Consider the following 27,555-nt stretch of genomic DNA (forward strand, 5'->3'; position numbering starts at 1 on the left):
AGCTCACACTTCCTAAACCATGGCTTGCATTTCGTAAACGCTTTCAGCTTTCATCAGGGTTATACTCAGAGCCCACAACGGCGATTAGTTAAGTCAAGTCAGGTTCTCATGATGTTGTTTTTCCATTAGTGGTGCAAAATCTATATTAAACGATTACTAGAATAATGCAAGTATCCTCAGAAACTCACGTTTTTTTTTTTTTTTTTTTCCATTTATACCATGTGGGCTTTTCACGGGAATTTCTGGGCTAAAGGGGATACTTTTTGGGGTACCTCCTATCTCAAAGCCCACCCGCTAGGAAATCGTTGCCCCGATTGAGGAAGCCCAACCTACACTCGGACCGTGGACAGGATTCGAACTCGTGCGCTTGGAAACCCCTTGGACCCCAAAGGACGCATGGTTCCACTGTACCACGTTTCATGAAAACATTCCACAAACGTTAATCAAACAAAATGAGATATTGAAGTTTGTTTATGTTAATGAATTTAGGTAGAGATCAGGTGAGGATGAAGATAAGTTTCTTTTGCTGCTTTCTACCACATTCTGATACGTACGGTATTTTTAACGCTTTTATTATTATTTGATACATCTTGCCAGGCCTGCTAATCACTCTGAGACATCTCTACTTATTGCTTGTCCACCTTCAATCTTTTAAATGCAATAGAAATGCAAAATCTATCTTTTCAATCTTCTACTTTCTTTAAGCTGCTTTTAAAGATTTTTTTGCAGTATTTATGATGCTGTTAATTGTTTCGCATCGTTGTCTTATCACGTATGCTTTGAAAGACCTTAAACGGGTTCCACCATGAGCGTTTTTCCTATCGATAAAGTAAAATTCGTAGTATTAGTCACTGGAATCACAGGGCCGCCGTGGCACAGTGAAACCACGCGTGCTTTGGGGTCCGAGAGGTCTCTAAGTGCACGGGTTCGAATGCGTTCGAATCCGGTTCGAGTGTAGGTTGGGCTTCCTCACTCGGGGCAATGGTTTCCTAGCGGGTGGGCTTTGAGATAGGAGGTACCCAAAAAAAGTATAACCTTTAGCCCAGAAATTCCCGTGTAAAGCCCACGTGGTATAAAAAAAACGTTGTATATATATATATATATATATATATATATATATATATATATATATATATATATATATATATATATATATATATATATATATATATATATATATATATATATATATATATGTGTGTGTAAACTCCTCAAAAAGTTTAAAAGATAGTGAAAATTAGGAACCAAAGCATTTTACGACTGCTGCTATCACAACTGAACCACTCCTAATTACACTTTCAGTACGTAACAAGAGAAATCCGTTCTTTCTCTTTACATCTCTTTCGCTACCACTGATGTAACTCTCATCAATATCGTTTCCCTTAATATGTCATACTCTTTATTCTTTTTTTTTTTTTTTTTTTTTTTTTACCTTCCAATTTATTTCCCTGGCTGTTTGGTGCTTACTCACTCCCTCGCTCACTCATTCACTCACTCACTCACTCACTCTCTCTCCTTTTAACTTCGACTATAATACTTCCCCTCCTCCAGCGACACGTCGACACTTCCTTCCCTGCACAAGACTCTCTACTTCCATTCAGCCTAATTGGTCTGTCCATCTCACTTACCCGAGTTAACTGTTTGTCTTCTCTCCTTCATTTCTCGCATTGGTACGCTCTGAAACGGTTCAGTATGCCTCCCATCTGTGCTCTTCTACTGTTTAGAGACGCTCGAGGGAGAAGAAACGAAACAGTTCGACAACTTGAGTTAAGTGAATTGTTCCTCTTTTCTCTCCTTTTCTTTTCTTTCCTTTTTAATTCGTTGCCTTTGGGAATTCTGCGAGTGAATAGGATTGTTTTGGATCACCGTGCTTTTTTTATTGTTTTAATCTTGCTTTGTTATTGGAAGTACGAACATAATGGTAGTAATTTCTCTCTCTCTCTCTCTCTCTCTCCTAAGGATCGTAACTTTCGAGAGAGAGAGAGAGAGAGAGAGAGAGAGAGATAGGGTTTCAACGGGGACACTTATTTTATTTATCTATTTCGCTATAGTTAACCAAGCATTTAAGAGAGAAGCAAGTCAATAAAACAGGCGTGAATTTCATCCGGCCCTGCCTACAGTACTTTCGTTTTCAAGGCTCACTACAGCGACGCACGAAAACGAGCTTACATTTCAAAAGGATACACTATATAACTTTATAAACTTAACCCTTTTCACTATAATTAACAATACACAGCACTAAAGCAATGTGGGAAATCTTTATAATCTTTTATACAATAAAGAGGGGCATGTAAAAAAAAAAAAAAAAAAAAAAATATATATATATATATATATATATATATATATATATATATATATATATATATATACATATATGTACATACATATGTGTGTGTGTGTGTGATAGATATTGCAGATTCTATTGAGTGTAATGTTTAGAGGTGGTTGTAGAGCCAGAAATGTCACAGAATGGCTGATGACTGAGGAAAGTTGGCAGAAATAGCAGTGCAAAAAAAAAAAAAATAATAATAATAATCTCTTTTTTTATACTGCAAAATGAAACCTGCCTCTTCCCTCTCACAGCCACGTTTCCCGGAACCCTCGTTTAATTTTTGTCGCCGAGTTTCCCCTTGTTATTATATTTTCCCCCACTTTTTTTTTTTTCTTTAACCGAAGCGTGGTTTCATGAAGCTACTTAACTGCAAAGAGGTGTGATGGTGATGGTAGTGGTGGTGGTGTTCTTGAAAGCGCACACCCACTTAAAAGGGGTATTACAGTCTGCTGCACGCAAGGCTTGGAAGAAATGTGAATAATAAACTAATAATTCATGCTTTTAAATGTATCGCGTTTGTTTCGTTTAATATAAATTAATGTGTGTAGGTCAGTAGTAGGCTATTCATTGTGCGGCTCGCGATGATTCAATTTACGGCTCTCGATAAATAAATAGATAAATGAATAACAACCAAAAAGCAGACTACCACTCATCACATCATTAAGTAAGCTTGGTCTTTGTTTTGGTCTTAATAACAAGATATACAGGCTAATATTACCATGTCTAATTCATCTTATGTACTATATTGCACTAGCAGACCAGTACTACTTCATTGAATGGAGTTATGCTAGCTTGCACTAGCTGCGCCTCTCCCAATGAATGTGTTTAACCCAAGTGACTCACTTGCAAAAATTAGTGAATAACACTGTTGTAGGTGTTTGAAATGGGATTAGAAATTATTACAAATGTGGAGAGAGAGAGAGAGAGAGAGAGAGAGAGAGAGAGAGAGAGATATGTGGGGGGAAGACTGATCGAGTGGCGGTGATATAGAGTGGGTATGAGAGATGTAGCAACTATAGGAGGGAGTCTGGATGAGGAGGCAGACAATGAGTTAGGTTGAGGTGTGGCGTCATTGATACGTCACGACCTCTGGCTTAGATACTTACTTATTAAAATCCCTTGAGTTGACATGTCAGTCCAGTTAAAAATAAGGGAAGGAGGCTGCTTCATCAGGTAGGGAACCATATGTACATTCAAGAATCTAATTAATGAAAAGAGTGAAATGAGTGCAGTAACATCCCTCTTCACTATATACTTTCACAAAAAGAGATAACAAATTAATATATCAATAAGTAGCACTTGAACTAGCAGTACCTGAGTAGGCTTACAACTTACCAGAAAATTTTACTAATATTATCATGTGCTTGCATACAAAACTTGCAGTTAATATAAAATAGTTACTCTAAAGAAATATCAGTTTATTAAATTATTTCTTTCATGCTATTCTGGAGCATAGCCAGACTTATTTGAAACCCTTACATCTCTCAGGAAGAAACATTGCACCAATACTTTCCAGGATGAGCTCACTTCACATAATAGGCATTAGCAACTCTGAGAACATTGCAGCAAGAAGAAAGCAGTTATACTCTCACAATTAGGTCTTCAGTATGTCCATTTCATTGAAAAAGGTGAGAAAAATACATCTTATCAAGGAACTGTACATTTTGTAGCTAAAATTTACAGTGTAATATATTTTTCCCTATTACTTTACAGTCTGTTAGATTAGAAAAAAAAAATCATCCATTAATGTTTGTATCTTCTTTCACATGACCAGTTAAGTACAAAATACACTAGAACCTTTCCTTCTACCAGAAAACTCCAAGCTTGGTATATATGTAATACTGCTCTACAACCTATGAAAAAATTACTGCTCAATATTAGCCATATCAAAATACAAAATCTTAGTACAGTACTGTGAATGCACTACAATACCTGCCATTTTGAACTGATATTTGACTAAAGTCATATGTTCCTTGTATATTACTTTAAAAACAATGTAACTACAGTAAGCAAACAGTGATGAAAGACAGTCTGTATATGCCCATGTGGATGATGTGTGGGGATGAGGAAGGTGGGGAAGGGAGCAAGGATACACCTACAAAACCTTTAATTTCTCCAGTACACTTAATTGAGTCAGCTACCCACATTGTAATCGTTTCTTTAGGAATAGGTAGAGAATCTTCTTTATATATCTGCCAGTGAGACAGAGGCAAAATAACGGCAATTGCACAGTATGACAAATTGATGGCTTGGAAAATTTAACCTTGGATTGACCTGTGATATTTGTTACTGTATACAAACTAAATATAAAAGTCATTAATCATTGACCAGGAATACAATGTTCATGCAGTTTTTATCTTAATTCCTTTGATATACAAAATAAGTTTCTACATTCACCAATTGTCATATAATTATGAAAGAAAGCAATTACTGAGAAGAAATATGAATACTTTCTTTGAATATTTTGTACTCCTATGACTTAAAAATAGAAAGCACCAGAAGGGACCTTTCATTTCCATTTTCTTGCAATTGTCTAATATTATCTAATATCTGTACAAGATTACACACTAAGTACATACATATTCCACGATTCCCTAATCAGATGCCACAAACACTTCCATAATGCACATATCTCACCAGTTACAATCTTGCCCATTAGGCAAGTCAAGGTTTGCACCCAAGCTCTTCACTTGGTAAGTTACTGTACACCTTGAAGAACAAATATGGAGTGTGCTTGGTGAGGTAACATCCTTGTCTATATAACTGATTCTATAAACTCTAAGCTCTCATGGTTGAGAAGAATAGTTAGTGGTCACAAATCTAACATGTGAATCTGAAAATATTGTGTGAATTACATCAGCTCATCCAAGGAAATAAAATAAAAACTGTAAAATAAAATGGCCTCATTCACTTGTTGAATAGCTAAGCACTCTCCACATAATTCTTCTTCAACAAATGGAAATAAGCATCACAGATTTGTAGTTCAGAAATATTAGTTTCTATGCTAGCAACATTCCTGTATTTTCCTCTAAGTCTGAACATCCCATTCACTATTTTTTTCTTTCATAATTTATTCTTTTACATTTAGTCAAGTACAAAAAACAGCTGAACACAATGAGGGTCAACTATTTGCTTCCATAATTTGCATGGTAATATGCCAGATATATTGTTACAGCCAGATCCACTTCACACAAAAATTATCACAATCTAATCAAATACTTGTTTGGATAAAAAGATAGATAAGACAACAATTGGTTAGAGATTTGTGGCATTCTCTGTACAATGAAGTCTGATCCCTCATCACTTCTACTCAATGTCTCAATGTCCTCTCTGATCTAGCACCAATGTTTTTGTTGTGGTGCTTAATATGTGACATAACAACAGATGATTTCTGCTAGGCTAGTGGACAACTGACACCCATCTACACATCAAATTATTACTTATGGTATATTCAGAAAGACATCAAATAACTATGAAATATTTCATGTGTGACAGAGGTAGACAGCATTTTATAGAATGGCAGTTTTCTTCATTCTTTAAGAACCACGATATCCTTTTGTGGTTATCAAGAAGCAAGGAAATAAAATCAGATTAGAAAGTAAATTTCTTCTGACAGCAAATGATGAAAGCAAGTTTGCATACAAAGGTGATGGCAAAAATATGTACAATAAAAAGTTTCTTTTGAAAAGTAATTTAATAAATCAGGGCCTTTAGATGCCCATTTCTATTCAGTGTCTACACAATTGGACAATGTTCATTGGACAAACACTGATGCCAGATGGCAACAGGTAGAGGGAATGAGCACTGATAACATCAGAAGTGAGCACCATGGGCCAACATATTTCAAATTTTGGATACTGTACTGAGCCTCTGTACTGTCAGTACAGAGGCTTTGACAGTGCTAAGCACACAATTCAACTTGCTTTGGTCTCACCTGCCCTCTCCACACTGCAAACCATAAGTCTCACAAGGACAAAGAAACTGCCATATGAATAGGCTGTTAGTCAAAGTACAGTGGACCCTTGAACTTAGAACACCTCGGACTTGAAACAAAATTTCAATAATTTTTACTCTCAGAGTTGCAACAAAATTTTGACCTAGAATAACCCAAAGGTGGTTGAATCTGGGGAATATGGGTGATGCTAGCACTGTTGGTGGGAGGTAAACATCAGTTCATGCTTTCCTTTGATTCCACATTGTTGCCTTGCTCTTATTCCCAGCTTGGGTCAGGACATTTGACCAGTTTTTTATTTGACCAGAGTCACTTAACCAGGTAGGATGGTTGAGCAATATTTCACAATAGTACACTCTCATAACTAACAAAAATATTTCTTAACTACTGTTGTGGTAAGTTGTAACAGATGTGAAACAAAGAATCCACATAGGACTAATGAATATGCTAATGGTAGTGCTGCCACCATCCAGTCTATTTTTAATGCCTGATTTAGTGACACTCGCCATGAAACTCATCACCAAAAGGTAAATAATATTGATTTTACATAGTTCAATTCTTATTTACTTAGGTAAAAATCTAGGGTGTTGGAACGAATTAAAATTATTTACATTGTTTCCTATGGGGAAAACAGTTTCGCACTTGAAACAATTCAAACATAGAACAGCCTTCCGGAATTAATTATGTTTAAAGTCTGAGGGTTCACTGTACACTGGCAGAACTCTTCATGAAACATCAAAGCAGTTTATAAAGATATAAGTAAACCTGTTGCAGCAACTAAAGAGTTGTAGGTTTAGAACCATCTGCAGTTCATGAAAAAATCATTGTACGGTTTCTCCTCCAATTTCTTCTGCGTAATCACTCTTTGCACCATTCCCTTTTTTTTTTTCACCTTATCCTTGAACACTGCAGCAATTATTTATTATTATGCTTTATAGCACTATTTCATCTTGCTGCACACCATACCAGTAATGATATACAGCACTAAACACAGGTAATGACCACTTCTCTCTCAAGGCCAGATTAACACAGGGACACATTCTTACATCTCCAGAAACTGGCAACAACACTTACATTATTTGAGCCCGAGTTAAACACTCATGTTGACAGGAGACATTAGCATTCAACTGTCAACTGGACTTAGCCCAGTGAATGGAGTAGAAACTGTGGTATACAACAGCATCTGGTAGTACTGCTTGTTGCCAGATCAGTTTTCTTCAAATCTGTGCATCATCCTGCTACACATTATAATATGGTAGTGTTTGTTCAATGAGTAGTGTTTGACCAGGTGTAGACACCATAAAACTATGGCAAAGATGGAAGTAAACAATCAAATGTTGTCCTTTTATGTTGGTAATTTATAAAAAATAATACAAATCAAGAAGTACCAACCTGTTGTCCCTGAAATTTAATAAAAACTGTCTGTTGTTCAGAAAGGAAGCACATCAGTAGTTGAAAGGAAGCACAACAATTGAGGACACAACAAATCTGCTCTTAACTGAACTTGAGTAATGCAATGTACTCACTCAAAAAGACTAAAGTTTCTGAAAGCCACAAAAATATTTGACAAAACACCATTACATTGATGAAATTATGCTTAGCAGTGGTCATACTGAAAGGTCCAGTCAAAAAAGCTAATGTCAGCACACTTAGATCCAACACACCCACATCAGTTTCATAAATTATGTTTTTTGTCACTTTAAATTCATGGTTACCATTTCACCACATTTAAAGGTGCAGAACTCTTTAAGTGTGCTGACTTCATTATGTAATTATAATTCACATGTATGTCTCCACATAAAAGTTAAGTCTGACATTGGATATTAGTATCCAAAGTAGGACAATGTTCTTTACATTGACGAAAATATAACAAATAGGTTTAATTAATAGAATCAATACATTACTTAACAAGCTTATATCTTAACAGAATAATACTTAATGAACAAATTCACATCAGAACCAATTCAGAACAATTAAAGCCATTAATACATTTTGAGCATTCTACAACTACATTCAAATAAAATATAAAGCTTCAACTGTAACAGTCCTTCATGAAATATCTGCTCCAAAATTTTAATTCAAATATTTTTTAATCCCATCAGATCACCACAAAATGTCACAGAATGACAGGTGTTTCAGTTATGTATCACTCTCAATTAACAAAGAAGACTGCAAGAAAAACAAGCTAAAACAAAAGTGGGTCAGAACACAATCATTAACATGTGAATGGTTGGTATTCTCAAAGACTACTTGATGGCAAAAGAAAAGCATCCACATTCAACTCAAAGTGATGCTTTCCAATAAAAAGTTTATGAAATATACAAACTAATCACTTACAAATTCATCAACAGAAAACAGCAAGAAAAAATAACTAAAGTAAAAAAAAAAAAAAAAAAAAAAAAAAAAAAAGCTACACAAAGTTGAAAGATGTGTTACAGATAAGAATTCTGAGATGAATGATGTAGGGGAGGTGGTGGGTGGGTTACTCAGGCTTTAGAGTTCATCATGCTCCTGGTTTCTGGTGATGAAGTTCACCATGTCATCAAGAGAGCGATCTCCATTATACTCGCTGACCTTCTCACCATTCTTGTACAAGAATAAAGTAGGGAAGCCATCCACCTGCATATGGAAAAATTGTCTCAGTTACCACAGCAACATTTACACTCAACTGGAAAATAACTTTAGTACTGCTTAATTAAATGACTAATACTGTTTAATTAGATGACTTTTAAAAATAATAACTTTTTACAAATTAGACATATTTGAGAAGATAATCTGAAAATCTCAAGACTGTAAAGCAAGAGATATACATACAATACATTCGCAAGTGAATGCAAGATATGTAGGTCCTGAGTACTATTCTACAGCATATAAGATGCACTTTTCCAGAAGATACTCTGGAAAATATTCATGAAAATATTGTTGAAGGTTAGCTTTTCCAGTTATTCCTATGATAAAACCAAAGTACTTAAGGTTAAAAATACTTTTAATACCACAAAACATTCAAATCAACAAATACTGTTATCATGCTGAGAAAAAAAAAATCTCTATCTATCTATCTATCTATCTATCTATCTATCTATCTATATATATATATATATATATATATATATATATATATATATATATATATATATATATATACTACAAATGCATTAATATGATATCCTATTTCTGGCAATACATTCAAGATATTTAATTCCCATCACCATCTTGGCTGATTAGTGATCACTGGCTTAAAACATCCTCAGATGGTTTGATAGTTTGAGGGCCATCATATAACCAGTATGAGCTAAAATCAATCATGACACAGACAGCCTGTATCATCTAATGTACAAGTCATATATGTTTTTGCTCAGTAAGGAATACGAAAATATCACTCCTCCAAAAGTGTGTGTTCATTTTTTGTCTTCCCCATCTGCCTGCCCTCACTGTTCTCCCAACAGCTCAAAAGAAATACTACAGTATTTCACAGTGCTCTAATAGACCCCATGAAATTTTATCATGTCTTAGGATCACATAAATCTGGCTTACGTTAATGCTTAGCCATGTATCAGAACAATGTGCAAATCATCTCCATATATGATTCTTGCAGCATATACCTAGACAATGGACTCTTGTATTTATATCAGGACAACATTCTAACAATGTTAACTTCATATTCTAGCATTATTTTTTATTTGTAATCACTTAAATGTCTGTTAAGTGAACTCTAATGAAGATAATGCTGATTAGCAGTGCTGAATGGAGATAATGACTGAATATTGCACATCAGTTTTTTGGTGTTCTTTTTTTTTTTCTCCATCTTTCTAACATCAGGGTACATCTTCCAAGACAAGGTGTCTTATATATATTGAAAAAATATGGTAATAAAATAGCCACAATTAATACTTACATTTTGTTCACTGCAAAGCTGTCTGTTTACTTCCTGTGTGCAATCCACCTTGGCAATCTTAACTTTATCGTGACCAACAAATTTACGGCCAAGTTCATCATAAGCAGGAGCCATACGCTTGCAGTGGCCACACCTGTAGGGAAAACAATCCTGTATAACATATTCATCCACTGCCATCTTCACAATGAAGGCACCAGTACACCAGAGTATCTACCTGTAAGCTGATAACCTAAACATTACATATGGATGAAACAATATTTGTCCATATCTCTGCACACAAGTATGTCCTCTAAAGAAACCAAAATATATGTGACATCTACAGATCAATCAAAAAATCTATTAATTTTTTTAAAGGTATGAAAATATGAACACACACACACACACACACACACAATATATATATATATATATATATATATATATATATATATATATATATATATATATATATATATATATATATATATATTATCACAAAATTATCAAGCATTTAGCTCCTATATTCCTCATAATTATTAAGTTTACACTTGTCGAATTGGGCTTTTATCTGTTCACTGCATTTTACTTAATCAACTAATTATATATATATATATATATATATATATATATATATATATATATATATATATATATATATATATATATATATATATTTCAAACTGAAAAACACAAGTCATCGCAAACCATACCATGGAGCAAAGAATTTCACCATGCTAGTTCCCTTCTCAATGGCATTTTCAAAGTTCTCCGAGGTGAGGACAACAACAGGTGGCTGAGGCTCATCTTTTTGATCCTTCTGATCTGCCTGCTGGTCCTCCTTCCCCATCATGGTTGAAGCAAATTTCTTCAGATCATCATGGCTTCGATCTCCTGCATACTTCTCCACCTGCAGATAGGTAATACAATATAGCATGCAGACTCCAGTCAATACTATGTGTACATATTGAACATATATATTGTTGTTTACATTAGCTGACTACCAACATTCCATGACAAAATCAGGTCACAATTCTGTCGATGATTTATGCAAGATCTTCAATTATATAACTGTACCTGTACAGTGTCAAGCTTTGTTAAGTTGCATTTTTTCTCTTTCTCAAAGCTCATGATATCAAATTGTGGAATTTCAATTTTTATGCATTTATAAAGCTTTCATTCTCATCTTTGCATACACCATAGTATACAGAGATTACAAAATATTGTAGTCTATGGTCTATGTAATAAACAAGCACTTCTTCACATAACAAATATATATAAATAAACAAGAAATATGCATTCAATAAACTGCTTGGGTGTACGTGAGGCAACACTCCACGTCTCAGAGCTGTGGATACTACACTGGTAGTTCTCGAAGAAGAAAACATATGTGGTACATCAGCAGTATATTGTCACAAAACCAAGACAAAAGAAAGATGAAAGGAGAATAAGGTGCCCAGATCACCATCAGCAGCTGTGTAAATTAACATTACAAATTAGGAGTACAAATGAGGAGGACACAGGTCACAAGTAAATTTATCAGACAGTCAAATGGAGATGACCTAAGATCCATCTGGAAATGTGTTGCCATGACTTGTCTCCAAGTAAACTGTGTCTATACAGAAGCTATGTCCCAGCTATTGAATTGGCTAACTGTGCCTTTGGGATGTGTCATGTACGTGAAGTGTATATACATGTGTAAGAATATATGTAAATTTCAACCTTATGAGGAGATAACTTTTGAGAGAAAAGTGTAACATAAACTAAAATATATCAAGATATATAAGTGAGGGAAGAGTGAGTAGCAGAACATAAGAAATTGCACTGGGATCAGAGAGAGATTCTGAGAGGCCAGGCCGAGATGAGTGGAATCACGCATGTGGAGAAAATAAGATATATCTCATATTTATCAATTTACCTTTTTGCCATCAACAATCCAGAAGAGTGTTGGGTAGCCTTTCACCTCATACTGGGTGCAGATTGACTGGTACTGAGTGCAGTCCACCTTTCCAATGCTCACTGACTTATCATGTTCAAAGGAGTGAGCCAATGCCTCCCAAGCTGGGGAAAGTCTCTACAGAGAAAATCACAAAATAAATAAAAACACTAAAAATAGGATTCTTTAAACATCATTTGAATTTTTCAAGATAACAATTTAAAATCTTTGCCTTTAAATTTTCTTAAATAACTTCCATGCTTATTCACTATTACAATCAGTTTTGCAGTCAAGAAGCACTATTTTCATTAGAGTACGATCAAAACAAAACAATTTATGAGTAAGACTACCATGGTCTTTTTCCAGTCACATGCAAGAATCAAATTAAACAAATCTGAATTCATCATGTATGTCTAGAATTAAAATTTCAGTACAACAAAGACTAGAAGATATAAAAAAATTGAATAATTCTCACCTGACAATGTCCACACCAAGGAGCATAAAACATGATGAAGTGCCTGCCACGTACAACTGATGTCTTGAAAGTGGTGTCTGTATGTTCCACCAGGCCTGTCACAGCCTCTGGCACAGAGGCTTCCTCACCTTCCTATGGAGGGAGCAAGTTGAAATGCCTGTATATACATTATGTCAAGTCAGAAAAAGATAACAACATATCCTGAGCTTAATGAAAAGCAAAATAAACAAACATATATATCACAAAAAGGCATATAAATACAAGCAAAACATTAACCAAATGTTTCTCTTGACACTAAAGCTATGATCAGATTCTATCAACACACAGTTGCTATCATGAACCAAAAAATAGCTGAGAACCACAAGCCAAAACAACAAATAAGCACAAGTAATTGATGTTAGGGCACATTTTTTAAAAAAGTGGTGATTTAGTATCATAAATACTGCATCTGATAAAGCTTACTAAAGTTTTCAGGGACCATGTCTTGCTATATTTTTGCAATAACATTCTAATAAAACATCAGATAAGGATGGCATTTTGATAATATTTGAGATTTTAACCTATTTGAAACAAATATTTTCTAAGTGCAAAATATGAATAATTAGAACAACTGTAACAAACTTCATAGAAAACTTGGCTGCAATACACAGGCATACAATGAAATTATCAGTCATGATCATAGATGAACCTTCTTATTATATACATTGTAATGTCAATGTGATGTAGTCTAGAAGTAACATCCACCCCATCGCTCTTTCTTCCTCTTTCTTTTTCTCTTACTCTTCCCTTCGCTTCCCTTCTCTCCTCTCCATACTCACCTCCACATCAGTTCCCAGTTGGTCAGCAATAAACTTCTCCAAAGATGCTAAGTCTCGAGGGCCTCTGTACTTGATGCCACTCTTCACACCTTTTGCAAACAGCTTAAGTCTGGAGGAAAAAAGTTGAGAATCTTAAGTAATAAAAATCAATACAACTTCTAGATCTTTACCATCAGCATATTTCTTTATAATTTACAAACAATTTTCCTCATAAACGTTCTTCTCATATACATTTATCTAATTTCACACTTCTCTTGTTTCCATCCTTATCTACATCTTCACAACCTTGCAGTTATTGTACAATATAATGCATAACTCTATTTGCTACTGTACTTAAGTACATGCCCGGGTTAACTTTGATTCCAACATCAGGAAAGTTCTTTATCAATTCATAATATAGTTACCAAAATAATGCCAGTGATTAATGTATTGAAGCTTTCTTACACTTACGTGGGATAACCAGTCACATCCTGAGAAGAACAAAGAGCAGTATGCTGGGTGCAGTCCACTTTCCCTACCACCACCTCAGCCTCATCAGTGTTGTACTTATTTGCAAGGTCATCCCAGGTGGGGCTCAACCTTTTGCAGTGGCCACACCTGAAAACAACAAAGTACAATCAGTGATTGATAGCATGTTTAACAAATGAACCAGAACTCTAATTAAGGAATAAGTTCAAGTTTCATTGCTCAGTAATTACATAAAATGTACTAAAACAACAACAAAGTTACTAACTACTATGCTGTCACTTCTTTGTCTTAAGCCATCAGAGACCAAATAACTTTCTCCTAAAGGTAAATTTTTACAAAAGGATCAAATTGCATTTTGAGCACAAAATTGATATTCATTTTTTTTTCTAATGTTATAGACAATTTTGAGCATGAAGCATTTTGGAAATACTCTATTTGCCTCTTCTCCCCACATCCTTCTCTACCTTGAGGATTCATCAGAAAACAGGGTTTATGGGTGAAGAACACAAAAATTGTCATTTTTAGGATACTTGAATGATAATAGTTTAAAAAGAAGGCATTCAGTTTGCCTAATCTATCTAACCTTATGACCTAACCTGACCTATCCATTAAAAATTCCTTTTATCATGGAAAATATTACTTGGTGACGCAAACTTCAATAAAATTTATCAGTATCGATAAAGCTAATAAAAAAAATACTGCTAAACGTGTAGAGCCTTGTGGTCCTCTCCTAAAGTAACATGTCAACAAACATTAAATTATATAGGTAAAATTACCTATGTCCACTACACATACAACAAGAACAGTACAATCACAAATTGTCTAACAAAATACAGCCAGCAGTAAAATATTTACTTGCTCCTCATACATCTCCTTAATGACTGCCTTTTCTTTTACCAAGATCACTTATAAGCAACACCTGCTTTTGCTAAGATTAAAATACTTAACAAGCATGAGGCACATGTATGAACACTCTTTCAGTTCAAATAAACAACAGTTTTGAAGGAAACCGGAAAAAAATAATAAATAAAAATCATTATATATATATATATATATATATATATATATATATATATATATATATATATATATATATATATATATATGATAGATGTTTGCAATCAAGCAACATCAGATACAAGCATGAAACCCACAGAAATGGTGATGACCTTGCCGTAAACATATCAAAATTGCAGGGTACACATGTAGTGTGGTTGTAATAGCATTTGAACATCAGAAATTTGAGACTTAAAATTTTGAGTTCAGGGACCTGTGCATCAGTCAAGAGCAAACACTGAAATGATTGCATTTTGTTTATAACTGGGATTTATGGGTAGCAGGATATTAGGATATCATGGTATCTATAGAACTGCCCCTCCAATCACGAATTCATCTTGTAAGGTCACCAATGACAGCTTTCCATGGTCAGTTCAGTTAAAGTTTTCTTTTGGTTTAGAGACAAGTCAGGTGTTCTGATTGAGGCTCAATGTCATTTGTTAATATGGCAACTCAGAGGGAAGTGAAGCAAATGGTGCTACTTTTATAGCAACAACAATATTCAAGATATTATATACAAAGGTAAAGAAGAGGTTCCGAATGCTTATTAACAAAGCTACAAAACTGTATGCACCTCCATCGCCCAGGCAATCTCCTCAACTCTCTGATATGGCATAACAGTGTAACTTTTAAGGTGTTTTGTTAGATTAGGTTACTGTCCTAGTATAGGTGTCCAATGGGGCACAGATGCCTCCCCTCCTCAATTAAGATAGCTTAGACTAGAAAAATCTGAATGTTAAGTGTAATTCTTGTAGACCTTTCAACATTCATATTTCACTGATTTCTTGTTCTCCGTTCAAATTCTGATTCTTCACATGCCCCAAACTTGTTTTGGGATGGGGGAACATGGACATATTATAGATAATTACCATATACACACACACACACATATATATATATATATATATATATATATATATATATATATATATATATATATATATATATATATATATGGTTCTTCTCTAGAATCACTGCTCCACACCAATCTGTATAATACGTATAGCACAGTGCAGTATATGTAACGTGTTTACCATCAGTGAGAGTTTATGGATCGACATATTTCGCCTCTTTTGGCTCCCCCCCAAAAAAAAAAACCCGACTCCCACAGTCCCCCAAGCTTGTTGGGGGGAGAAGGGGGGAGGAGAGAGGAAAGGGGGGGAGCAGTGGTTCTGTAGTTTTACCATATATATATATATATATATATATATATATATATATATATATATATATATATATATATATATAAATTCTTCCACGCATTCTATTTAAATTTTCTTGGATATAGCGACATTAATGTAAAAAAATATCAACTCGACACAATGGAAAAATAACATTTCAATTACGTAAACAATGAAAGTACTTGAAAAAAGCCTCCTTAGACTTTACCCTTTGGCCATCCCATGTCCAAACACTCCCCTCACAAACATAACCACTCACCACGGGGCATAGAATTTCACAAAGTGAGGCTTGACAGCCACCGATTCTGCAAAGGTTTCATCAGAGAAATCCACCACTGCATTGACTTCATTTTGTTGCTGCTGAGTCAGCGTGGCCGCCAGACTCAGCAAGATAATACAAAAGAACATGTTGACGTGGTGAGGACGTCTTGTCTCGGTGATGTGAAGAGTTCGACTGCCGGGATGGGGTGAACGGGCGGTCTGTGAGGCAGCAGGCAGTGCGAAGGATAGCGGCTTGGCGGAGGCGGTGGTGGTGAATTGACAATGTGTTTCCTCTTTCTCAACGGTACTTTCTACTCTCTATTTTCTAATGTACTTACATTAACAGAAAACAATCAAGAAAGTAATCTTAAAATTCATCCTCTTATTTACATTTTGGTTATCTACTGGCTGTCTTTCGTGTATACAAATTATTTTATAATTATTCAATGGGACAATAAGTGCCAGATATCATTTATCATGTGTATTTCGCAAAAATAGCAAAGCAGGTAATCTCTCCTGAACAATAACACTTTTTATCTATATTATTTATTTACTTAATGTATTTAACTTTCACACTCAGTTGGTATGTAGATTATTCACGAAGATATAAGTGCCACAACGGTCATACCTTATGTACGGTATTCATCTGTATATCTATTTTTATCCCTCTGCTTATGCGAAAACTTAAAACTTTTCTTCATCAAGTAAGTTATTTTCACTCTGCACATCAACCAACCATGCAGAGAAAAATGTGAGACGATATAGTATTTGATTACCAATACAAATTCAGATATTTGACATTAACTGAGAGACAGAGGAGGCATTGTTTACGGTGTCGGCGAGGGTTGGCACGTGCGGCAGCCCACGCCAGAGGAGTTACACAGGGCGAGCGGCGATTGGTGGGCCCGTGGGAGATGCACCACGAGAGAGAAAGGATAAGGATCGGGATTTAGTGAAAAGCATGCAGTGGGGTTTAGAAAATTAGAATTTGTAATACATTTTGTCAGTATTACATTCATATATTTCTTAGTTAAAAATACATTTATTATCGTATATCATGAAGTTGATATAGGGATGTAGTAAAAGCAAGGAGCAGAAACAACAATGTTGAATTAAACAGAATATCATAAATAGTTGTTTCATAATGTCTTGATCGTTTTCAGAAATGTTTGGTTGAAGTTGAACACCACCCATATCAGGTGTAACTGCTTAGTGCGGAGATATTCACGCCATGATAGTATATTTTATTATAATACCTCGGCTTATTTGAGGTAAAAATATTATGATATTAATTAAATGTACATTCCTTATAACTGGCGATGGAGAGAAAAAGAAAAAAAAACTTTCATAACACCGTCACGTCACATTTACGTCACGTTCAAGTCATGGTCAGCAGTACACCCAAACACCGTGACACACCTCCCATGGTGTGGTGTTGTGTTGTGGAGGTGACAGTAACGGAAAACGATTGTAATGAAGTTTCCTTCAGTATTTTCAGATTAGGCAAAGGGAATTAAAGTTAGTGGTACAATTTCGACAGAAATCAGCTACAATTTTGTACCAGTAAATTTCAAAACGTTGCTGATGTCGCACAGATGAACATACCTGAAATGTAACTAGTTTTGATAAATACACATAATCATAACTTTAATTTTCATTTTAAAACAGTGTTGGTATGTGAATCATTTGTGCAGGTGGATTAATGCAATACATACCACAAGAAGCTCCTAACCTTAAAAACACCATTCATCATCTATTCACGGAACCCCAGTCCAAAAGATACCTTATGAGATACTCCATTAATTGCGCGTGAGGATGCCACCTGTTCACAAAAGACCACCTGAATACTCGTATGGATAATCTCACACGCACGTTTTCTTTTCCCGAGGATACCGCCAGTTTTTTATTTCTTCCTGCCAGATAAGGGAGTTTCTGAAACTGATGACTGAACTGATAAAAGGACACTTATCTAATAGTCAATTTTGTGCAAGTTGGTGCAGTATGGTGTACAATATAATAAGTTGATTTCATTTTCTTGGTGTTTTCTTTCATTGTTTGTTTATTTCTTTATTAACCAAGATATTTCAGTAAGTATTTACAAAAAAATTTCACGTGTCATTTCCTTAACAAGACATGAACGAGTTTAATAGATGATGATATTATCAGTAGATTTATATCCTGACGACTTCAATCTTTATTAGGGTTACTTCATCCACTCCAGAGAAGAAAAGGTGAGAGTTATCAGTTGTCATGTAAAGCCATAACCACGATCTTGTTGGCGAGAGATCATATTGGGATGATAGATGGAATTAGGTAGCTTAAACACACAGGGACTGCCTCGTATAGGCCTGGCGGCTTCTTGCAGTTTCCCTCTTTTCTTATGTTGTTATGTTCATGCAGCATCACGTCTACCTTATTGGTTAAAAGAAAAACAGGACATTTTTTCTGCACACAATTCTCTTTTTGTGCATCGTCGTGTGCTCTCTAACAAGCCCTTATTTTCCATTCTTTATTTACTTCTCAGAGAAGTCAATATTATGATCAAGTGGCGCGTGTTACTTTACTATGCCACAAGTCCCCCGTGAATTCACGTCATAGCTGACACACTCGTTAAATCACGGAACATGTGTGTGTGTGTGTGTGTGTGTGTGTGTGTGTGTGTGTGTGTGTGTGTGTGTGTGTATTCACCACGGTCGTCTGCTGGTCACCCAGCCAATTTTCCCCATTACGGAGCGAGCTTAGACCTCATAGACCGATCTTCGGGTAGGACTGAGACCACAACACACTCCACACACCGGGATAGCGAGGCCACAATCCCTCGAGTTACATCCCGTACCTATTTACTGCTAGGTGAACAGGGGCCACACATTAAGAGGCTTGCCTATTTGCCTCGCCGCCCCGGGACTCGAACCCGGCCCTCTCGATTGTGAGTCGAGCGTGCTAACCACTGCACTACGCGGTGTGTGTGTGTGTGTGTGTGTGTGTGTGTGTGTGTGTGTGTGTGTGTGTGTGAATAGAATAGAATAGAATAGAATATTCATTAAGGCGGTGTCACACTAGCACTTTTTCCGTCGATTAATGCGATTTCCGTCGATTTTTCAACGTTCCGCATGAACTTATCGCATGAATTTGTCAGACGATAGGGATCGTTCCCGTCTGCAAATTTTCCGCCTTTGTTCACATACCAAGACCAAGACCACAAGACTTGCCGCGTCTCCTCAACCTGCTTCTACGTGCATTGGTTCTACCACTAACCATGAACGCATCCATGCACGCTTTTTGGCTTGTTTAGCTCGTCTAAGTTTCGTAATACACAGTATTACGTTCAGAGCAGCGTATCTTTGCCGCAGCGTGGCCTCCATGTTTGTGTTTACATTGTGTTGGTGGGAAGTGACGACGAAATACCGTTTGTGTGAGACAGGCCGCAGCCAAAATATTGTCGATTTTCTGAAAAACGACGGAAAAAGTAGACGGAAAAAGTGCTAGTGTGACACCGCTTTAGTATGCTCAGACTTTACAAGTAAAGTATGGAGCATAGCTCCGTAGTAAACAAACAGTAACAAGAATAATGAAAGACATACAATGTTTCTAAACAGAAAATAACCTAACCTAACTTAACCTAACCTAACCTAACCTAACCTAACCTAGTGTGTGTGTGTGTGTGTGTGTGTGTGTGTGTGTGTGTGTGTGTGTGTGTGTGTGTGTGTGTGTGTGTGTGTGTGTGTGTGTGTGTGTGTGTGTGTGTGTGTGTGTGCGTGCGTGCGTGCGTGCGTGCACGTGCACGTGCACGCTCGCGTTTACTTTTTGATGAACAGTAAAATTTATTCAGTGATCTTTACCTATTGCGTCTGTTCATATTGTAAGAAAAGAGTGAAGAGATTTACTCTATATAACTTCTATGAATTTACTGTGACGTAATCATTGAAACCATTGTAGCCAAACAGAGATTCGAGGATTACTGCAAAAGCCAATAGCAACAAGAGATGGATGTATAACAATATGTAATAATTCATCCGGCGATGTATGCGAGCAGTGAATATTATATGAGTTTTTCTTTTTCCACCGAGTGGCTCATTACCATTCGCGGTGAACGACCCGTGGGGTTGATCCAACACATGACAGACCGTCATGAAACACACCGATTTAAATCATATGGAAGATGAATCAGTCATGCAGATATGAATCGCGTATTGTCTTGAATAACACCACACCGCAGATCTTACCTATATATGTATAAGAAGAAAACTTACTAAGGATATCTAAGCTGTCTGTGGAGTAAAACAAAAAGGTATCCGGAGTACAAAATAACTACTCTTCCACAATATAATAGACGTCATTTTTTTCTCATTCAATTTTTGTACCCTTCGTGTTACTGACCCTTGGAGCAGATGGCGATAAGCGGGAGCGCTGCCGTCGCTGTGAGTGCCAGCCAACGTGGCATCTGAGCAGCACGCGACGAACAGACCATTCACCTGTCTATGGCTAATAATACCCCAGGCGCGCCAGCTTCCAAGAGCTATCAATGAGTTAATCTGCTGCATCTTAGAAACTTTAGTGCTTCGTGGAACAAAATAATAATAATAATCATAATAATAGTAATAATGATAACAATAATAATAATAATAATAATAATAATAATTATTATTATTATTATTATTATTATTATTATTATTATTATTATAATCATGATAATAATAATAACAATAGTAATAATAAAGATAATGATAATAAAATAATGATAATAATAATGATAATAATGATAAAAATTATAATAATAATAATAGTAATGATGATGATGATGATGATAATAATGATAATAATAGTAATTAAAAAAAAAAATAATAATAATAATAATAAATAAAATTATGATAATAATAATAATAATAATAATAATAATGATAATAACAGTAATGCGACAAAATTGCTTACAACTCCAGCTTGGATGATTCTGGGCTTGTTTCTTTCTCTCCTCCTCCCTCTGACTACTTCATGCCAAAGTTCCTCGTAATGATGTTTTCCATGCCCTCGCTGGCCTAAACCCTTGGAAGGCTTATGGACCTGATGGGGTCCCTCCTATTGTTCTCGAAACTGTGCTTCCGTGCTTGCACCTTGTTTGGCCAAAATCTATCAACTATGTCTATCGACTTCTGCCTTTCCTTCTTGCTGGAAGTTTGCTTACATTCAGCCTGTTCCAAAAAAAGGTGACGGTTCTAATCCCTCAAACTACCACCCTATTACTTTAATTTCTTGCTTATCTAAAATTTTTAATCTATCCTCAATAGGAAGATTCTCAAACATCTGTCACTTCACAATCTTCTCTCTGATCGCCAATATAGTCTCCGTCAAGATCGCTCTACTGGTTATCTTCTGGCTTTTCTTATTGAGTTTTGGTCATTCCCTTTTAGAGATTTCAGTGAAGCTTTTGCTGTCGCTTTTGATTGAGTCTGGCACAAAGTTTTGACTTCAAAACTGCCCTTCTACGGTTTCTTTATCCTTCTCTATGCAATTTTATTTCAAGTTTATTTTCCGACCGTTCTATTGCAGCCGTGGTAAACGGCCACAGTTCTCCTACTAAATCTATTAACAGTGGTGTTCCTCAAGGTTGTGTCCTGTCTCCCACTCTCTTTCTATTATGTATTAATGATCTTCTTAACCAAACTTCTTACCATATCCACTCCTACGCTGATGATACCACTCTACACTTCTCCACGTCTTTTCAGAGACGAGCAACACTTCAGGAAGTTAACAGATCACGCAGAGACTTCTGATTAGGACAGAGAAAACTTAGTTGTGTTCAGTGCCTCAAAAACTCATTTCTTCCATCTATCAACTCGACACAACCTTCCAGACAACTATACCCTCTTCTTCACTGACACTCAGCTGTCCCCATCTTCTATACTGGATATCCTCGGCCTGTCCTTTTCGCATAATCTAAGCGGAAAACTTCAGATCTCATCTCTTGTTAAAACAGCTTCTATGAAGTTAGGCGTTCTGAGGCATCTTCGCCAGTTCTTCTCGCCCCTCCAACTGTTAACTCTGTATTAGGGCTTTATCCATAAGTCCTTGTAAGTTTGGGAGGGTTTCACTCCCACATTTTGTTAGATAGGGTGGAATAAAAAGTTTTTCGTCTTATCAGCTCCTCTCCTCTGACTGACTGTCTTCAGCCTCTTTCTCACCGCTGAAATATTGCATCTCTTTCTATCTTTTATCGCTATTTTCATGTTAATTACTCTACTGATCTTGCTAACTGTATGCCTCCCTCTCCTCCTACAGCCTCGCTGCACAAGGTTTTCTTCATCCTCTCACCCCTATTCTGTCTAACTCTCAAATACAAGAGTTAACTAGTACTCTCAATCATTCATACCTTTCTCTGGTAAACTCTGGAACTCCCTGCCAGCCTCTGTATTTCCATCTTCCTATGAGGTTTCAAGACATTTGTCCCTCACTTCTTGATAACTCTTATGAACTTTAGGGGAACTGGCAACCAAGTGGGCCTTTTTTTCCATTTTTTGTTGCCCTTGGCCAGTTTCCTCTCCTGAATAAAAAAAAAGGTAAAAAAGGTCAGGTATTATTAACTAAAGGCAGGTTCATACGTGTCAATATACGACTAAAATTGCAAGTCGCTAGAAGTATTGACTGAGCCCTTCTAGTCGAAACACATTCACACATAGCGACTGGGAAAAATCGGCTTGTTGGCGGGAAGTGAGTGTAAACAAAGAGTTCCTCAACAAGATGTCTTCCTCTGGTGATGATGACGATTGCGATCAAATTAAATCAACGCAAGTATTCAGTCTTCACCTCCAACATCACCCTGCACAGAGGGAAGCAGTCATCGGAGAGTGGCAGCTATCTCATCGAGAGCCTATTTGCGTAAGTTTATGTTTTTTTTTTTTTTCCTGTAGAATTTACGTTTAGGGTTCAAGATGTGCTCTTTTTCCTTCACCAACTCTAAAATTTTCTTCTCTACATCGACACCATATTTTGAAACTTTTCTCCTTGACGTCACAACGTAAACAAAGTTGCAAATCGACTGAACAAGACAACATGTTGGTGTTGTTTTACGACCGGTTTTTTCTAACTTGCAATTTCAGTCGCAAATTGACACGTGTGAACCCGCCTTAAGATAGGTAAATGTGACAGAAAATGTGTGTGTGTGTGTGTGTGTGTGTGTGTGTGTGTGTGTGTGTGTGTGTGTGTGTGTGTGTGTGTGTGTGTGTGTGTCTTAATTTGTTACACGTATTGCTTTTACCCACGTATCCCGTAGCAACAAAGCAGCTGTGAACAATATATCACAAGTGTTTACCACGTCAGAAGACAACACCTGTGCACGGATGGCGCCAAGTGCAGAGGTTGTGATGCACCTGCGATGCTGAGGATCAATGTGCGTATTACACGTGTTCTTGGTTGAAAAAAAAATAATAAATTGATATTAGAATCTCGATTCGTTTTTTATATGGTGTGTCTCTGAAACTGAGTAGATAGAGGCACTTATATTGTTTAAACCTTCAAGTCTTGAGTGTCTTCTTGGAACATTAGATTAGTCCATTTAAACTAAAAAAAAAAAAAAAAAAAAAAGGTGGGGTTCAAAAATAGATGCTAGAGGTACACATCTCGTTGATATAAGGAAACATAGTAAAATCATGTAACAGCCCAAATAAGAGTAAAGTACAGCCACGGAGTCAGAGTATCAGTCAGCATGCGCACCTAAATAAAAATCGAAACTCCACTCAGTTCACTGCCAGCAGGTAGAGTGGGAGCGTGAGGGGGAGAGGTGCACATGGTCATATGCGTAAATTGATCGAAGCCATTGTTAGAAATGGTGGTCACGTTTGTTTTTTAAATAACTGTTTGCTACACCACACCAGTGCATCACAGAAGGCAGAAGTTTTAAGCATCAAAAACTCGAAAGAAAACAGGTTTAGTCATATCAGTTCTTCGTCACCTAAAATGTAAAGAAAATGTATCCACATCTTTTTTTTTCCTAGAGGAGAGGAGGCCCATTATACCTATATTTTTTATAGGCATGCTTTACTAGAAAAAAATTCTTATAATTTGTTGGTTTCGGCATTGAGAGCCATATTGTCTTCTACGCAATCTAGCACATTATAATAGCTGGTAAAACACCGGAGCATCTCTGCTAACTTGTATGGATGATAAAGTTTCCGGAATATTTCCTATCAATAGAATCATAAAAAGAAGAAAAAAGGTTTGGAGACACCAAAATTCCCTTCATGATAAGACACCGAAACGTTTTGTGTAAGTGGTACCTGGATAAAGTGAGGTCATAATACGCTGGCTTTAAAAGTTTAGAGAAAGGTGTCTCTCTCTCTCTCTCTCTCTCTCTCTCTCTCTCTCTCTCTCTCTCTCTCTCTCTCTCTCTCTCTCTCTCTCTCTCTCTCTCTCTCTCTCTCTCTCTCTCTCTCTCTCTCTCTCTCTCTCTCGAGTACTAATATGCATAGATAGCTTAAGTGAGTCAGCAGCGAGTCACAAAACGAAAAATAAAATGAATGTTAAAGTTAAGAGTAAGAGAAGTGTCTTTAATTAAGACCAAGAAGGACGAGGGATGAGTGAGAATGTGAGTAAAGCCTGAAGGTAAATGGGCAGTGGTGACAAATAACCAAGAAATAAAAAGGTTGATAAATAAAGTTTTGGGAAGAGACTGGAATTGTAGGCGAGAGCCTTGATGTGAGTACCTAACACGAGAAGGAAGCGGATGAGTTGAATGAGAGAATCAGCAAGAAGATGGAAAAAATATGTGAAAAGGCAAAATAATATGGGAAGGCAGCAGGGCCGGATTATGAAATGATTGATTGATTGATTGATACATTGATTGTTACATTAATAATTAAATACAACAAAAGAAGAAGATGGACCTTGCCATCCACCCCCTGGACAAAAAACATATGGGCAGAGTATCAAAAATATAAAATTAGTTAGTATACATTACAAGAATATAAGTAAATAGATAGATACATATATTGCACACCTTATTGCATCTGGGAACAAACGTAGGATATTCTTTGAGTATATCCCTGAGAGTGGCTGAGTTTAAGAGATGGTCAATGAAGCTATACAAGTCATGTTGACCTTGCGGCCTAAATTTAGCAATGAGAGGACATTCCGTGACATAATGACGCAGAGTGTGTCCCCTTGGTGCAGCACACAGCACACAGCACACACCAGAAGAAGCACTGACTTCCCAAAAGTATTTATAGCCTAATCTGAGCCTCATTGCCACCCTGTCATGTGATGCAGTGTGTCTCCCATAGGTGTAAGCACAGATCTGGGAGACACGTACATAGTGAAGACTAGTGCCACTGCCTCTATGGCAACAATGCTCCAACTGATCACTAATGCTACTATGTACAAAGTCCTTAATGCTATTCTTAACATAGCCCAGAGTGTACTCAGTGCCAGGGTCCACTGTGTCATCTTGAAGAGCAAATTGAGCAAGGTGGTCTGCCTTTTCATTAAGTGGGATACCCACATGAGAGGGTATCCAGGTGAAATGGACCGTGGCACCAGCACCTTCTAGGGCGTGGATGAGATCAAGACATTTATTAACTAGATCACAGTCCATGGGGGAGGTAGAATGAAGAGCATACAGTGCAGCCTGACTGTCAACAAAGAAATAAACATTCTTATGGAGAGGCGCCACAATATGGAGCGCCTCCAAAACAGCATACAGGTCTGCCCTAGTGGAAGACATGTATGCAGGGAGCCACCTGGAAACCTCAGTGTCAGTGTAGTGATTGGCAAAGATATAGTCGTGGATGAACAGCCCACATCCGGACCTGCTGCCATTCCGCTAAATTTCAAAGTAAATTTTAGCGTGATAATCGAAACATGTTTTTATAAGGCAGGCGAAATACATATTATTATTATTATTATTATTATTATTATTATTATTATTATTATTATTATTATTATTATCATTTATTATTTATTTATTATTTATTTATTTAAATATTTTATTTATTTCTTTATTTTATTTTATTTTATTTATTTATTTTATTTTATTTTATTTATTTATTTATTTATTTTTTTTTTTGTTAAAACACAGCTTAAACTAATATCTACAGGTCATTCTCTTCCTCCTCCATGTCCTCCTGGCCCACCTTCTCCAACCGCAGCAATTTCTTAAAAAAAAGAAATAGATAAAAGTCTATGTTCTTGTTCATGGTCAAGCCAAAAGTCGCGAAAAATTGGTGGTACAACTTTGCTTAGTCTGACTTTTTTCAAGACATTTACGACTTTCTTCTTTGTGACATTGAAATTCATGGTGCTGCAGTGTTGTAGGTAGATTAATTGAATATGGAAGAAACTTTGGAGTGATATTTAACGGTGAGAAAAGCATAGAGTAGAGGAGGCGGTCTGCGATACCTTAAGGCTTAAGCAAACAATGAACTACGAAACCTCCAGACTGGAATACGACCACGAAAGTTTCACCAGTAGTGTAAAATTGTATTTGCTATGATGGCAGATATCACACTGCCCTCTATCGTTACAGTTTCTCAGCATGGTGTACTGTAAGTGAAGGAAGATTATGCCGCCTCATTGCGCCTACTGGCGGGTTTACGTGATACCGTAGGTTATGTCGGGTTATCGCGATAGGTGTCTTAAGTTCTTTATTTTTATCCACAAGCTATCAAAATTGTTGTCATTAAGTAGTCAGTAATTCCTCTTGCCTGTCAAGGAGTAGAATAGAAGTAAAAGAAAAAAATTGCAAACTAGCTTATTATTTTTTCCCTGGGGAAGGGGAGAGTCATGTCACTATGCAGACACGCACGTGCAAATCAACTCACTTTCTGGTCGCCATAACGGAAGTACATACTGACGCTTCCCCGTCTCGTGTGAACCGCGCTTACTGTGTGTTTGTGATAGGCAGGAACCGTAAACTCAGGTATTCAAGGAACCGGTTCCTTGGGCGGGCGGAACCGTCGGAACCGGTTCGGAACCAGTTCCGCGTGTAATTGGTAGAGCGTGGCTGGTGAATACAGAATACCAGAGTCTCGGAATCACCAGCGCGCTGCTTGATGAATACCAGGCGTGCTGGCGGTTCCAAGACTGATATTCATCAGCCCGCGGAACCGGTTCCGGAATCGTTTTCTCGGGTGAATCAGTAGAGCACGGCTAGTGAATACCAGAGTCTGAATCCCCAGCGCATTGCTTGACGGTTACCAGGGAAGGCTGTAGTGTCACAGG

The 27,555-nt window shown here is 36.6% G+C and overlaps 2 protein-coding genes across 7 annotated transcripts in view; one reads left to right on the top strand and one right to left on the bottom strand.

Moving 5' to 3' along the window:
- Positions 1–27,555, top strand: part of LOC123504837 (zinc finger protein OZF-like) — a 182,409-nt gene that overhangs the window by 97,157 nt on the left and 57,697 nt on the right. For all 6 annotated transcript variants that reach the window (XM_045255706.1, XM_045255707.1, XM_045255705.1 and 3 more), the window contains one exon: positions 23,615–23,731. The gene's annotated coding sequence lies outside the window, so the exon portion shown is untranslated. The remainder of the gene's footprint in view (positions 1–23,614; positions 23,732–27,555) is intronic.
- Positions 7,620–17,200, bottom strand: LOC123504840 (thioredoxin domain-containing protein 5 homolog). Its single transcript, XM_045255722.1, has 8 exons — positions 16,349–17,200; positions 13,835–13,981; positions 13,385–13,493; positions 12,567–12,698; positions 12,074–12,229; positions 10,869–11,065; positions 10,180–10,312; positions 7,620–8,903 (listed from the first exon to the last, which is right to left on the bottom strand). Exons 1-8 carry the CDS (start codon positions 16,495–16,497, stop codon positions 8,778–8,780), a joined length of 1,149 nt encoding a protein of 382 aa, XP_045111657.1. The 5' UTR covers positions 16,498–17,200; the 3' UTR covers positions 7,620–8,777.

This window comes from Portunus trituberculatus, chromosome 17, assembly GCF_017591435.1.
Source record: "Portunus trituberculatus isolate SZX2019 chromosome 17, ASM1759143v1, whole genome shotgun sequence".
In the NCBI taxonomy this organism is placed as follows: domain Eukaryota; kingdom Metazoa; phylum Arthropoda; class Malacostraca; order Decapoda; family Portunidae; genus Portunus; species Portunus trituberculatus.